Here is a 16,001-nt window from a genome sequence, read left to right on the forward strand (position 1 = left end):
TTCACCCCAGCATGGTGCAAGCTTAGAGATGTTTCTGTGACAGTTTTGGGTGCCCTCATGGGGACCAAATGATCCCTGTAACCAAAAGTATATAGGAGGTTGCAAATAGGGAACAGCTCATGGCTGTAAAGTTACACAGCTGCCAGTTACACAGCATCTAATGCATATCAGGGACCCTGACCACATCACACATATGGTGTCATTAAATTCCAACAACATAACAGCAGCTATGCGACGATGTGTGTTTATCCCCATTTTAACAAAGGAGTAAAGCAAGACTCCATCATATTCCTGTAAGTGGCAGCCAGTGTCTGAACCCAGGTATGTCAGATCTTAGAGCCTCTTTCACATTCATCCAATAGCTGTTTATTGATAATCTATTTAGTAGATACTGTTTTCATCACATCTGTCTTTTTAATCTTATTGATCTTAATTTACTTATTTTGGGCTTAAAAAAAATTGGTTCATCATTAAAAAACAAAGCCTCATGCAGAATTCCCTGCAAGTTCAGGATAAAACAGTATTCTGAGAGAGGCACCTGGGTGGCTCAGTCGGTTGGTGTCCAACTTCAGCTCAGGTCATAATCTCATGGTTCGTGGGTTCAAACCCCATGTCGGGCTTTGTGCTGACAGCACAGAGTCTGCTTCAGATTCCCTGTCTCCCTCTCTCTCTGCCCATCCCCCACTTTCATGCTCTCTCTCCCTCTCTCAAAAATAAACATTAAAAAAAAAAAACAAAAATAAAAAAACCCCACAGAAACAAAACAGAAATCTGAAAGCCTTAAGGTTTCCTACCTTAAAGAAGGGGTGAGGGGAAAAGATTGTAAGATGCTCCTGAAAAATAGCCCCTTGTGGCTCCATCTTGTTTACTTTGGGCATGTGAAGATGACTCTAGAGCATTTGAGTTTATGTGTAAAGACTTTGCTAGGTTACCCAAGTTGCTGATAATGTGGGTTGGCTTCTTAGAGGTGAAGTGAGGCCAGAGAGAGAGGGTGGCTGAGAGGAATACTTTTCACCATTGAACTCTTTGGTACCTTTCTGGAACTGTGAATATACTATCTTTTCAAAAGAAAAGGACACTTTCTGTTAAGAAGCTATCTCAGGTAATTTAGTTGAAAATTTCACTGGACCTGCACTATCATAAAAATGTCACAAGTTCTAAATTTATTGTCTTATTTTGTGGGTCGCTGTAACACCCAGTTTCTGTTTGTACCCTCATCCTTCACTTCTCAGGGCACCATCTCCATGGGGCGTTCTCTTTAATTGACCATGGCCTCTTGGTATATAGTCAGGTGATCTTTCATTTCTTCCCCTCACCTCTTGTTTTTTATTTACTGTGTGGATCTTTTTGGATGGCATTTGTTTCATGGGTTCTTTTCTCCATAAAGGAGATACGTTCCCAAAGGTATCTCTCTTGAGTATATATGTGTGTGTGTGTGTGTGTGTGTGTGTGTGTGTACACATGTATATACATACACATATATATGTGCATACATGTGTATATATGTATATAACATACATACGTATATACATGTGTATATACGTATATGTGTGTGTGTGTGTGTGTGTGTACACACACACACATATATACACACTCTTTTATGTGAAGCATTTGTTTCTTCCTCAATAACTCATCTTTTGGGTTTAGAGTAGAATAGAGAATTTGGCATCCCACTGGTTGGGAACTTTCCTGCTTTTCCATCAAAAGGCATAAAACACTTGTGCATTTATGATAATGTGTAGCATGCATAAAGCTATATGAAATAAAACCAAAGGTTATGTATGTAGAAATACTCCTGTGTTCATAATTATCAGTACTTCCAGTGAAAGCAGTTGCTGTAAAGGGTAAAAGCATCTGTGGACATTACTTATGTCAATACTGAAGCCATCACTAAGTAAGTAAGACATCTTTATGCTGTTGATGACATTCAGATCTTTTCTCTCCTTCTCTGGAAAATACACAATGTGTCCCTGAGCCAAATTATACCCAGAAAAACAAAAATGTAAAAACCTTTTCGGAACTTTGTGTAAATTCAGTGTACCATCCTCCAGGTCTCTTGCCTGGTCTGCATCTTGAGAGGCCCCTCATTGAATGGCTCCAGTGATTATGAGGTTGTGGGGGTTGACTTATGACAGAATTTTTGGATTCTGTAATTTTGGATTATCTGTGCCATGTTTTTCTGAGACAAAAACTTACCTATCAATGGAATTTCATTGTGTGGAAGGTGATGTGGAGGAACTGATTTTTCTTGGGCATTCAGCATAAAGACAGTTGACAAAGGGACAGTCTCATATAGTCAAGTTCAAATCTCTTATGATATGTTAGACCAACACATCACTAAATTGATCACGGACTTATTTTCCCCTCCAGCACTGGAGAAGATAGATCTCCATTCCTTCATCTAAGTGTGAGAAAGAGAAGGTGGCTACATTTAGAGTCAGAGACTCCAGGAAAATGCGTATTTTGAAATCTGGTTTTAAATACAGGCTTTGCACTAGCTCCCCACACAGGATGAGAGGCTCAGAAGACCTGAGAGACTTTTATAGACTGATTTACATCTTTCTTCTTAGGGAGTTAAGTGGCAGGCGGAGCCAAGCATACTGTTAAAAGGTTTCTGTTCCTCTTTAGATTTTTTTCTTCCAAGTGCACATAGTTGAATTTGAATTTGAGTACTTTAAAGTGCAAGCATGACATGATTTTTAAAGAGAGGTGTTGCCTTGATTTTTGGAGTAATGATTTTGAATACTCATTTACAGTGTTATATTTTATTTTTTTATTTTTTATTTATTTTGAGAGAGAAACCACGAGCAGGGGAGGGGCAGAGAGAGGAAAGAGTGAGAATCCCACTACCAATGAGGAGCCCGATGCAGGGCTCAAACCCACAAACTGTGAGATCATGACCTGAGCCGAAGTCAGATGCTTAACTGACTGAGCCACCCAGGCACCCCTACAGTGATATGTTTTATAATAAGACCTTTAAATATTTAAACACTGGTTATTAAAAAAACATTCTCTCGGGGCGCCTGGGTGGCTTGGTCGGTTAAGCGTCCAACTTCGGCTCAGGTCATGATCTCACGGTCTGTGAGTTCGAGCCCCGTGTTGGGCTCTGTGCTGACAGCTCAGAGCCTGGAGCCTGTTTCAGATTCTGTGTCTCCCTCTCTCTCTGATCCTCCCCCGTTCATGCTCTGTCTCTCTCTGTCTCAAAAATAAATAAACATTAAAAAAATTAAAAAAAAAAACACATTCTCTCTGTACTGGCAGTTTATCATGTTGGTGTTGAAGTAACAGTTGACCTTATATTAGGGAGTTGATAAAGCCTGATAATATGCATAGTTGCCCAAATTGTGTTTTTCCCAGGCTAGCTACTAAAATCTCATCTTTTCACTTACATTTGAAAATCATTTCAGAATTGTTTCGTTAGAATTGGACACACACAAATCATTAATGCATGTGTTTTCTGTTGCCAAACACATTCATTTGGACTCTGAAGCCTGCATTCTCTGTACAGGTTAAATTCACCCTAGATTTAAGGAAGCTCCTAGAAACCTGCTGGGTGCTTTGGACAATAGCTCTACTTTACTATAGAGAAGTTCTCAACTACCACCAAGTTTGTTTATTCCCCATTCATGTACATTCATTCATTCGTTCATTCACTTGGCATTAATTTATTGCTATCTGAATAGGTGGGTAGAACCCTGTCTTTTTTTTTTTTTTTTTTAATGCTCTACACCCAACGTGGGGTTTGAACTCAGGACCCTGAAGTCAAGAGTCACATACTCTACACACTGAATCTTCCTGGTGTCCCTAGAACGCTGTCTTTATATATAAGGAGTAAAGGATAGTAGTCAGCATGTTGGTTTACCCTGCCTCAGTTTCAGATTTCTGGCCTCCAGAACTCCAGAACAACATTTTGTTGTTTAGGCCACTAAGTTTATGGTACCTTGTTAGGGCAGCCCTGGCAGATGAATACAGATGACAATATCATCCTTAGCCTTCTGTGTTTCTCATTGGCCTGAGAACCGGCCTCTATTTCCTAGCCAATGGGAAATACATGTGCTCCTTTTCAGCTTGTGTTTCTTTTCCTTCTTTCCTTCTTTCTTCCTGAAATAGCATGGAAAAAAAAAAATTCCTAGCAAGAACAGGTATGCGGGAAAGTTTCCTGCCCTTTCATTCCTGTTTCTCTTCCTAAAAAGCTATAGTTGAAAAGTTTGTTTTTTGTCTTACCACGTTTCTTCTCACCTTCTTAGCTTGATTTTTCTTTCTTTATAAGATCATAACCCCTTGTAAATTGTTACTCCTAGAGATTGCCTACCCCTCTCCTAAAGTCCTGACAAGAGATGGGAGTTTATTTGGTAGGCTTATGTGTGACTTCTTTTGATAAAAAGGAAATGCAGCGGAGGCACGTGGAGGGGAAGTGCTGGGAGAGATGATGGAGTGCGTGGTGGGCATGCTCAGAGTGTGATGAGGACAGGCAGAACGTGATGGGGCACGTGAGGGGCACACATAGGGTGTGATTGGGCACGTGGCAGGGGCATGCAGAACATAGGTGAACATGAGGGGGTATGATGGGACACATGGGGAAGGTGCTCCAGCGGGCTGTGCAGGCAGTAAAGACTGGCATTGGGGCAGGTGATGGGATGCACCCAATGTGATGGGACACATGGAAGGGTCGGGCCATGTGAGAGGCAGCAAGGGGTGGGGATATGTGGAACGTGACGGGGCACATGGCCAGGAGGCCAGAGCATGGTGGAGCACATGACAACGACATGTGGAGCGTGCTGGGGCACCTAGACCATGTGAGTACATGATGAGGGTGTGTAGTAAGGCAGGTGGGGAAAGTAAAGGGAATGGGACAGGCAGGAATTGAGCATTGGCAGTGGGGCTCAGGATTAGGGGAAGGGCAGAAGCACCAGAGCACGTGTCTGCAGCAAACTGTTGAGGTGAAGTCCCCAGAAGCTGCCTGTTGCTGGAAGGGTCATGCCTGGCAGCAATGGGTTATTTCCACCATCTTCTCCTTTTCCTTCCTCGGGAATTCACTATTATTTTTTTTAAGTAAGCTGTGCGCCCAAGGCAGGGCTTGAACTCAAGGCCCTGACATCAAGAGTCGTGTGCCCAACCGACTGAGCCAGCCAGGCACCCCTGCTCCTGAGAAATTTAGCCACAGAAAGACTTTGGGGTCAAACTGCCCAGTATCTGAGAAAACAAGGTTGTGTCCTTCACTTTCCCGTCACTGAATCCACAACATCTGCTGCCACGTTGTGCAGAGGCGAACGGCCTGGGATTCCACCCCCTTCTGCCGGTTCCCTGGGTCCTTACACTCTTTGCCCCCTCAAGGGCCTGACTCCTTTCAGAATATCCTATCTCTTTGCATCGGTCTTGCTGTGACTACCGAATCCTTTCTTCAGCTTCTCTGTGTCCTAAAATTTCCCACCTAAAAACAAATATGCCTCCCTTTGTCCCACATCGTACTCCTGCTACAGGTGGTTCCATTACTACTCTCCACAGAAAAGCTCTTCAAAAGTTTTACAAACTGTAAACTCTTCAACTGTTCTGTTTCCAGCCCCTCACCCTCCATTTTCTTTTGAGCCCACTTCAATACCACTTTCTCCTTGCTCCATGCCACCAAGATTGCACTTGCTGCCAAACCCAGCAGACACCTTTGTCCTCAGATGACTGGATTCTTGTCAGCATTTGACAAATTTCACTTCGGTGACCTTTAAACGCTTCTCTTGGCTTCTGTATCAGTTTCCTATCGTTGTGGTAATAGGTTCCCACAAAACTGGCTGTTTAGAGTTAATACCTATTTATTATCTCTCAGTTCTGTAGGTCAGAAGTCTGACCCCGGGCTCACTGGACTAAAATCGAGGCATCAGCCTTACTGGAGTCTCTGGGGAAGGATCCACTTCTAAGTTCGTTAAGGTTGCTGGTAGTCCAAATCCTCACAGCTCTAGGCCCGAGGTCCCTATCCCCTTGCCACTTTAACCTTTAGAGACCTCTCTCCAGTCCTGGCACACAGGATCCCCACATCTCAGAGTTAGCAACCTCGTGGTGAATCTGTCTCAGGCTGGGAATCTTCTCGTGTCCTTTGCTGCTGCTGTTTCTGTCTCTAGCCAGGGAAAGTTCTCTGCTATTAAGGGGTCATGTGATTAGGTTGGACCCATGGAGATAACTCAAATCCATGACCATAATTACACCTTTAAAGTCACTTTTGCCATGCAAAGTAACATTCACAGATTCTAGGAATTAGAGCATGGGAATCTCTGGGGAACCATTCTGCCTACCACACCTTCCTGGGCACCAATCTGATTTCCCTCTTAACTCACTGGCTGTCTCTCCTCAATCATCCTCCTCTTCCTGACTTCTACACAGGGCCCTGCCCTTCTCGGTTTTTAATCCCTGAAAGATCCCAACATTCCCACAAGTTTAAATATGTGGTGTACTTACACAGGTGGTATATTCCTGGCCAGCATAGATCCTCTCCAGGCTTCTGTGCCCAGTTGCCTTTAACAGCCCTTATCAAAGTGTAGTCCCTAGATACTAGAATCAGTATTGCCTGGGAATTTGTTAAAAATGAGAATTCTTAGGGCATCTGGGTGGCTCAGTTGGTTAAACATCCTACTCTTGGTTTCGGCTCAGGTTATGATCTCATGATTTGTGAGTTCGAGCCCTGCATCTGTCTGCACTGACAGTGCAGAGCCTGCCTGGGATTCTCTCTCTCTGCCCCTCCCTGGCGTGCTCTCACTCTCGCTCTCTTTTTCTCCCTCTCTCTCTCTCTCTCTCTCTCTTTCTCTCTCTCTGGTTTGCCCTCTCTTTCAAAATAAACTTTTTCTTTTTAGTTTTTTTTTTTTTTTTTTTCTTAATGTGAATTCTTGACCTCATCCCTGTACTCCTGAATCGGAAATTCTGGAAGCAGGGCCCAAAAGTCTATGTTTTAACAAGCTCCCCAGGTGAATCTGTTGTTTGCTGAAGGCTCCGGATCACTGGCTACTCAGTCACTCCACCTGGATGTCAAGCACCTGACTTTGGATTCTCTCTCCTACCTTCTTTACCTTCTCTGTATCAGTCTTCACCATCCATCCACCCAGGTGCTGAAGCCACTGTGATCTGTTATCTGCACACTGGCCAGAGTGATCTTTTAAAAATATAAGTCAGATGACTCCCTTGCCTTAAAACCCTCTAATAGTGCCCACTGCCCTTGAAATTAAATCCAAACCTTTGCCCTGCTCTCCAGGGACCTCCCTGCCAACCCCTCTGGTCGCCTCTTCTGGTGTTTCCCTCTCACTACCATCCAGGTATCCAGGTCTCCTCTATAGTGTATCTCATAAATACCGAGCTCTTTCCAGCCTTAGGGCTTTGCACTTGGCTGTCCATTGCCATGTCTGCCCTCCCGCAGTCTTTCAGGTGCCTAGCTTTTTTGCATCCTTCAGGTCTCAATTCATCCATCCCTTCTCAAAGACATTGCCCTGCTCCTTTCCAATGTACCTTTCACACAGCCCACCGTTCCCATCCCTCTTTCTCCCACCATTCACTTTCTGCTTAGCATTTAATACTGTAATATTATCTTGTTTATTTATGGCCTTACTCTGCTCCTACCACCACTACACTATAAAGTGCAAAAGGACAGAAACTTGTCTGTCTTGTTCTCTAATGACTCCCTAATACCCAGCTGAGTGTTTGACACATCACAAGTGCTAGGTGAATATTTGTTGAATTAACAAATAAAATTAGCTTTCTACCTGCCTTTGCCAGAACTTGGTCTTGTTTTCATAGGGTAGAGATGACCCCACTGGCAGACGTGGATGCCTAGGCCTGTGGGGGTCATGGCCTGCTGGTCTAGAGCTCCTTGTTTCTTAAAAAAAAAAAAATTTTTTTTAATGTTTGTTTCTGAGAGAGATAGAGACAGCGTGAGCAGGAGAGGGGCAGAGAGAGACACACAAAATCTGAAGCAGGCTCCAAGCTCTGAGCTGTCAGCACAGAGCCTGACGCAGGGCTCGAACCCACAAACTATGAGATCATGACCTGAGCTGAAGTCAGATGCTTAACTGACTCAGCCACCCAGGCACACCAGCTTCTTGCTTCTTTTTTTTTTTTTTTTTAATTTTTTTTAACGTTTATTCATTTTTTGAGACAGAGCATGAATGGGGGAAGGTCAGAGAGAGAGGGAGACACAGAATCCGAAACAAGCTCTAGGCTCTGAGCTGTCAGCACAGAGCCCGACACGGGGCTCGAACTCACAGACCGTGAGATCATGACCTGAGCCAAAGTCAGACACCCAACCGACTGAGCCACCCAGGCACCCCGCTTCTTGCTTCTTAATACTCCTAGAGATCCTCTTCCACCTCTGTCTTTTCCAATCAGTAATTTTCACCACACTCCTGTGATGTGCATTGTATGTGACAACCATAATATTTATTAGCTGTATAACAAAATGTCATTGACCTTTGAAACATTTAAAAGACTTTATATTAAAAAGTTCATAATTTGGAGGCACCTGCATGGCTCAGTCAGTTAAGCATCTGACTCTTGGTTTTCTCTCAAGTCATGATCTCACAATTCATGAGATTGAACCCTGAATAGGGCTCCAAGCTGACAGCATTGAGCCTGCTTGGGATTTTCTCTGCCTCTCTTTCTGCCCCTTTCCTGCTCATGCACACACATGCTCGCTCTCTCTCTCTCTCTCAAATAAATAAAACTTAAAAAAAAAAAGAGTATTTAAAAAAAAGTTCAGGGGTGCCTGGGTGGCTCAGTCAGTTGAGTGTCAGACTTCAGCCTAGGTGATGATCTCACTATTCATGGGTTCAAGCCCTGCCCTCAGAGCCTGGAGCCTGCTTCAGATTCTGTGTCTCCCTTTCTTTCTGCCCCTCCCCTGCTCATTCTCTCTTTCTCTCTCTCTCTCAAAAATAAGTAAACCTTAAAAAAAAAGTTCATAATTCAATAATACTGAGTAAAGGAAGTCAGACACAGAAGAATACATACTATGTAATTCTGTTTATTTGAAATAAAAACCACACTTTATCAGATAATCTGTGATAGCATGAGTCAAGCTAGTGGCTGTTCCTGTTAGGGTGCTTTGGGGAGTACATGAGGGTGTCTTCTGGGTGCTGGAAATGTCCTGTATCTTTTTTTAAAGTTTATTTAGAGAGAGAGAGAGAGAGCGAGCATGAGAGCAAACAGGGGAGGGGCAGAGAGGGAGGGAGAGAGAGAATCCCAAGCAGACTCTGCACTGTCAGCACAGAGTCCAGCATGGGGCTCAAACTCACAAACTGTGAGATCATGACCTGAGCTGAAATCAGGAGTCGGATGCTCAACCAACTGCACCACCCAGGTGCCCCAAATGTTTTGTATCTTGATCTTGAGAGTATACATGTATAATGTGTACATCAAGTGTATGGTTAAGATTTGTGTTACCCTATGGATGTTTTACCTCAAAAAAATCTAAATAAGTAAATAAAAATACCTTCAAAAAAGGGCAGGGGGAGGAAGTGTAGATTGGCAGCTGTCTGAAGGAAGTGATGTGAAAGATCTGGGAGAGAGTCCCCTTACTGCACTGCAGTAGCTGACTTCACTCTGATCTACCTTTAAATTGGGAGCTTGGGTTTTTGTTTGTTTTTTAAAGAATCTGGAGATTGGACAGTGTTTCTCCTTCCCCTCCAGAGGCCCAGAGCAATGTGGCCGGGTGCATTCTGGACTGGGCAGCACTAACATTTGTTCTTCCTAGGGACCGTCTGCTACTTTTCTCTGCCCCAGTGGAGCTGGGGGAATAATAAAGCTGTTATTATTTATACTGCACAGCATTTTTGTCAGCGGTCTTTGTCATTGAGAGTTGTGAAGTTGGCGTAGGACATGAGGGAGTTTGTGAGTTTTTAATCTGGGTAGAAGAGAGGTAAAGGGGGCTTATTTTCCAGGATGTTGCTTTTCCAAACACTTGCAGTTTTTCCCACCCCTTCTCTCGGCCCCTTCCTGAACTGTGTCCTTTCACATGCATTTTAGTGACCTCTGAACTCCCTGCCTCCAGCCCGTGTCTCCTGGCCACTGCTGCCACCCTTTTGATCTGCCTTTTCTTGTCAGTACTGTCACCGTGGCTCCCAACCAGTGTCCCTGCCACCGGGGAATATATGAAATCCTCCTATTTACTTGTCAGGTTTCTCTATGGTTAGTCTCTAATATCCCTCTGACTTAAACATCCTGTTGTTTGAGGAAAAAAGAGTAATTGTTGGTCTCCAGAAGTACAGGCCTTGACTCAGATATCACACCTGGCTCCATCTCCGACTGCTGCACTTGGAAAGGAACCTTCTTCCTGCCTCCCTAACTTCCTCAAATGAGGAGTTGTTCTTCCTCTCCAGTGTCGCTGCCTCCGCCTTCCTTCCTTCTCCTTGGGGACTCTTAGGACACCAGTTTAGCCCTTCTCTCTCCTGTTTTTTTTTTACTTCCTGCCCCAATGCCTACGAAGAGATTCTATACACATTTCTGTCAAAAATGAAGTGAAACATGGACTTTGCTTCATGTCCACTTCTTTAAGCCATTGGCATGTCTCTCAATTTCTCTTCATTCCTAATGTCTCTGAGGAGTTGTCTGTACTCACCTTCTCTATATCCCCACTAAGTGGCATTGAATTCTCAGTCCATTAGAACATCTGTATCTCATCTAACGCTGCACCTGTCCCCTGGGGTTTTAAATGCTTTCAGAATTGCCAAATCCAAGGCCCCATTTTTCTTAAATTTTTTTTTATTTTTATAATTTAAAAAAATATTTATTTTTGAGAGAGAGAGCATGAGCAGGGGAAGGGAGGAGAGAGAGAGAGAGAGGGACAGAGGATCCAGGTGAGCTCCAGGCTGATAGCAGAGAGACCAATGTGGGGCTTGAACTCAAGAACCATGAGATTATGACCTGAGCTGAAGTTGGATGCTCAACTGACTGAGCCACCCAGGCGCCCCAACCAAGACCCCATTTTCAATCCTAATACTCATTTTTTTTAAATTTAAGTTTATTTATTTTGAGAGAGAAACAGAGTCCATAAGCTGGGGAGGGGCAGAGAGAGAGAGGGAGAAAGAGAGGATCCCAAGCAGGCTCTGTGCTATCAGCAAACTAAGATCATAACCTGAACCAAAGTCAAGAGCCAGATGCTTAATTGACTGAGCCACCCAGGTACCCCAATCCTCAGTTGACTTGGATTCTTGGTGTTGTAGATCGTGCCCACTTCTCTAAACTCTCTCCACCCTCTCCCCCATATTGAGGATGCTAATCTCTGTAGGTTTTTTTGTTTTCCAACATTCCTTCCTGGTTTTCTAAAAGGATTTGTTGTTCTTCATTGGACCCTAAAATCCTGATACTGCCCTTGATGATGACATTCTCTTCCTTTATGATGGTCTCAGAATCTTCTTTCAACCTGGATGTTTGTACAGCTCTTCAAATTTTGTATATACCAATCTGATTTCAGTATGTTTCTCAAAAAATCTCTTCCTAAATTTGGGTCTATAAAATGGTGCAGTTTTAGTGCTTACCATGTTGTGTTGTGATTTATCTCTTTGCATGTCTGTCAATCCAACTAAAATCTGAATGCCACAAAGGCGAGACTTACGTCTTTTTTACAAAATCTGTGCTTGATTGTTGCTAGTGTATGGGAATGCTGCTTGATTTTTTTAAATGTAAATTTGCATTTTCATGAAGTAATACAACACTCAGAGTTTCTCTATTGAGTGCTCTGCCGGCTTGTTTTTGGTCCTTATCTTTCATGTTAGTGACTTCTCATCAAATGTCTACTGATCTGTGGGTATTAGTCCATATTTAAGAATGAGGAACTTAAAAATTTATGGGGAGTTCTTTGTGGGTGCTAACGGATGGACTTCATGTAGAGTTATCAGATAGGGACCTGCCACCTTCACCAGGGGATTGCCTGTCATCAGTATCTGTGAGGCCTCTGTTTCTCACAGGAGGAATCTTCCAACCTCTGACTTACAGGAGTAACCTGGCTGCCAGCATTGTGGGAGCCAAGGAGGAAGGGCCCTGAGGAATCCTCACCATTCCATATGCTGACTTGCACTTGGTCCCAGTTTTTACCTCCATGACTGACTAACTCCTCATTGCTGGGTTTTACAGCCACAAGTTGGAAGCTGTTTTGGTTCAGTTTCTCCAGAGAGAGTTCCTTCCTCTCCTTTATTAGGATGAGAAAGTTAGTAGGGGCAGGGTCTTAGTGCTCTTATACAGATTTACAATCTGTTCAGGCTCACAACCCTGCCTCCAGAGGTTCCAGAAACCTCAGTTCCTAAGCATTTCCAGGGCTGTTATAGAAAGACACTTGATTTTTTTGGCCTGCCACCCACCCCTCTTTGGCCCCAGTACTTGGGGCAGTTGGTAGTTAGCTTTTCATCTGCTGACTCACTTTCCATTTTCCACATTTGTTGACATCTTATTTTTTTTTTTTTTTAACATTTATTTATTGTTGAGAGATAGAGACAGAGTGCGAGCCGGGGAGGAGCAGAGAGAGGGAGACACAGAATCCGAAGCAGGCTCCAGGCTCTGAGCTGTCAGCATTGAGCCCGACATGGGGCTCGAACCCATGAACCGTGAGATCATGACCTGACCTGAAGTTGGACGCTTAACCAACTGAGCTACCCACGTGTCCCTTGTTGACATCTTTTAAAAGTGGTTTCTTCCATTACATCTGGTCCTGTGGATTCATACTCCTCCCCTTCAGTGTGGGTTCTTGAAAGGAAGTAGAGATCTGGCATGTTTCTGCTTTTGATTTTAGTATTTTGATTTAGTAACCAGCCAACTTTATGAACATTTATTAGTTTTCAAAAAATTATGTTGTTTTTTATTGTTGGATTTTAGGAGTTCTATATATATTTTGGATATTAATCCCTTATTAGATATATGATTTGCAAATATTTTCTCCCATTCTGTGGGTTGCCTTTTAACTGTTTATAGTATCTTTTCATGCACAAAACTCTTTACATTATTGAATTTGATAAATGATTTTCCTACATCTTTTGAGATGTTCAAAATATTTTTCTTTTCTAAATGAAGTGAGCTATACTAATATACTTGTTAATGTTAAGTCATTGTTGCATTACTGGTATGAAACAATTTTTTTTTTTTAATTTTCTTGATTTGGTTTGCTAAAATTCAGGAATTTTGCATTTATGCTTTGAGACTGGTCTGTAATTTTCTTGTATTCACCTTCTTTGGTTTTTATACTCTCTTCAAATATGTTGGGAGGAATTATTGATGAACTTTCCCTTATTCTATTCTGTGAAATAGTTTGTATAAGATAAGAGTTTTCTGGGGATACCTGGGTGGCTTAGTCGGTTGAGCACCCAACTCTTAGCTTTAGCTCAGGTCATGATCTCACAGTTTGTGAGTTCAAACCTTATGTCAGTCTCTGTGCTGACAGTGCAGAGCCTGCTTGTCCCTCCCCTGCTTGCTCTGTCTCTCTCTCTAAAAATAAATAACTTAAAACCTTAAAAATAAGATATGAATTTTCTGTTTCTTAAAGGCTTCTTAAAACTTGCTAGAAGTTATCTGTACAACTTTTATATGTATCTTGACTATTAATTCAATATGTTTAATATGAATTTTTATTTAATTTTATTTATTTATTTTTATTTATTATTAATTTTATTTAATTTATTTAATTTTATTTAATATGATTTTTTCAGGTTTTCCTAGTTCTTATTGAGTCCCTTTTGGTGCTTATATTTATCTAGGAAATTACTCATATTGTCTGTTTTCGAATTTACTGCCACAGAGTTGTTTCTAGCATTCTCTTATTCTCTTCTGCACCTGTAGGTTTAGGTTTTGGTTTTTTTAATTTCTAATATTATTTATGCCATCTTTTAAAGAAATTTTTTTCTTTTTTTTAACGTTTATTTATTTTGAGAAAGAGAGTGAGCATGAGCAGGGGAGGGACAGAGAGAGGATGACAGAGAATTCCAAGCAGGCTCCACACTGTTATTGCGGAATCCGATGCGGGGCTCGATCCTACAAACCGTTGAGATCAGGACCTGAGGCAAAACCAAGAGTCAGATGCTTAACCAACTGAGCTCCCCTAGGCACCCTTGTGCCGTCTTTATTTTGATCTTGACAGAGGTTTGTTTATTTTATCTTTTCAAAGTATCAGTATTTTATTTTGGTGATCTATGATTAATTTTCACTCTTATTTTTATTATCCTGTCTACTTTCTTTGAATTAAGTCTTTTGCTCTTTAAAAAAAAAATAATTCCTGAGTAGAAAAGCTAACTCATTAATATTTTACTCTTTCTTTTTTATTTATTTTGACTATTTACAAAAGTTTATTTAACAAAGAAGTTCAGTATGAAAATGCACATGATCTGATTTTTATATTGTAGTAAAACAGGTGCTATGCAGAGGGGACACGTGGAAACAGTTGATTTCTTCTGGTGAACACAGCTATTGTTTATACTCCATTCCAAGGCCAAGGTTTCTAACATGATGATAGTATTTCTTCGAATTATCACCATTCTGGTATTGTTCTGTTGCCCACTAGTTGCCATCTCCACACATTCATCTATCACAAGATTTATAAAGGGATTGAACTCCCACAGTATTTCCTGGACATGTTTGCCGCCATTTAATTTCAACGATAATTTATTGTCTATAAATTTTTTCAACTTGGGCAGGTGACTTTTTCTCATGGTGTCTACTCCACAAACTCAGAGGCACCTCCAAATGGAATTTGTGGCATCCTTCACACTGCTACAGTGGGCCTCTATTCTCTCTCTTTTTTTTTTTAAGTTTATTTATTCTGAGAGAAGGAGAGAGAGCATGAGCGCACACACACGATTGGTGGAGGTGCAGAGAGAGAGAAAGACAAAAATCCCAAGCAGGCTCTGTGCTGTCAGCGCAGAGCCCTCTGTGAGGCTCGATCTCACAAACTGTGAGATCATGACCTGAGCTGAGATCAAGAGTTGGATGCTTAAGTGGCTGAGCCACCCAGGCATCCCCTTTTTTACTCTTTCTTTCTTTCTTTCTTTCTTTCTTTCTTTCTTTCTTTCTTTCTCTCTCTTTCTTTCTTTCTTAATGTTTATTTATTCTTGAGACAGAGACAGAGCATGAACAGGGGAGGGGCAGAGAGAGAGGGAGATACAGCATCTGAAACAGGCTCCAGGCTCTGAGTGGTCAGCAAAGAGCCCGACGTGGGGCTTGAACCCACGAACTGTGAGATCACGACCTGAGCTGAAGTGGACGCTTAACCGACTGAGCCACCCAGGCGCCCCTACTCTTTCTTTTTTAATACATTCATTTAAGCTTGTAAATTTCCCCCTAAGAACTACCTTAGGTGTGTTTTACAGGCTTAGGTATGTAATGTTTCATTTTTACTATATTTTAAATATTTCCCTTTAATTATAATTTTTCTGATTCATGGATTATTTAAAAGTATGTGTTTGAGTTTTCAGAATTACTGGCTTCAGACTTCGTTGTACTGTGGTGAGAGAATTCAGTTTGTACAAGATTGGCTAGTATTTCCTGATACTTCTTTTCTGGCCTTGTAAGTCATCACATTTTGTAAATGTTCCATGTGTACTTTAAAAGAATGTGTATTCTCTAATTATTGAGTGAAGAAATATTTGTATATTCATTAGTGCTTATTAATTTCCTCTTCAAACACTCTATTCTTACTAAATTTTTGTCTTTTATTTTTTTCAAATATTTTATTTATTTATTTTTATTAGAAGTAGGCTCCAAACCCACCATGGGACTTTGAACTCATGACCCTGAAATCAAGAGTTGCATGCTCCTCAAAAATAAATAAAAAACGTTGAAAAAAAAAATTAAAAAAAAAAAAAAAAAAAAAGGGGGCGCCTGGGTGGCGCAGTTGGTTAAGCATCCGACTTCAGCCAGGTCACGATCTCGCGGTCTGTGAGTTCGAGCCCCGCGTCAGGCTCTGGGCTGATGGCTCGGAGCCTGGAGCCTGTTTCCGATTCTGTGTCTCCCTCTCTCTCTGCCCCTCCCCCGTTCATGCTCTGTCTCTCTCTGTCCCC

At 42.0% G+C, this 16,001-nt stretch overlaps 2 protein-coding genes across 4 annotated transcripts in view; one reads left to right on the top strand and one right to left on the bottom strand.

Annotated features, from left to right (window-relative positions):
• The window catches only part of CLYBL (citramalyl-CoA lyase), a 245,147-nt gene that overhangs the window by 85,865 nt on the left and 143,281 nt on the right, over positions 1–16,001 (top strand). The gene's annotated exons all lie outside the window — the stretch shown is intronic.
• Positions 14,156–14,765, bottom strand: LOC125934164 (small nuclear ribonucleoprotein G-like). Its single transcript, XM_049647517.1, has one exon. It carries the CDS (start codon positions 14,652–14,654, stop codon positions 14,292–14,294), a length of 363 nt encoding a protein of 120 aa, XP_049503474.1. The 5' UTR covers positions 14,655–14,765; the 3' UTR covers positions 14,156–14,291.

Source organism: Panthera uncia (genome assembly GCF_023721935.1).
Source record: "Panthera uncia isolate 11264 chromosome A1 unlocalized genomic scaffold, Puncia_PCG_1.0 HiC_scaffold_16, whole genome shotgun sequence".
In the NCBI taxonomy this organism is placed as follows: Eukaryota; Metazoa; Chordata; class Mammalia; order Carnivora; family Felidae; genus Panthera; species Panthera uncia.

Excerpts from the sequence above, each read along its gene's own strand:
- LOC125934164 (XM_049647517.1), bottom strand. The coding sequence starts at position 14,654 with ATGAGAAAAAGTCACCTGCCCAAGTTGAAAAAATTTATAGACAATAAA.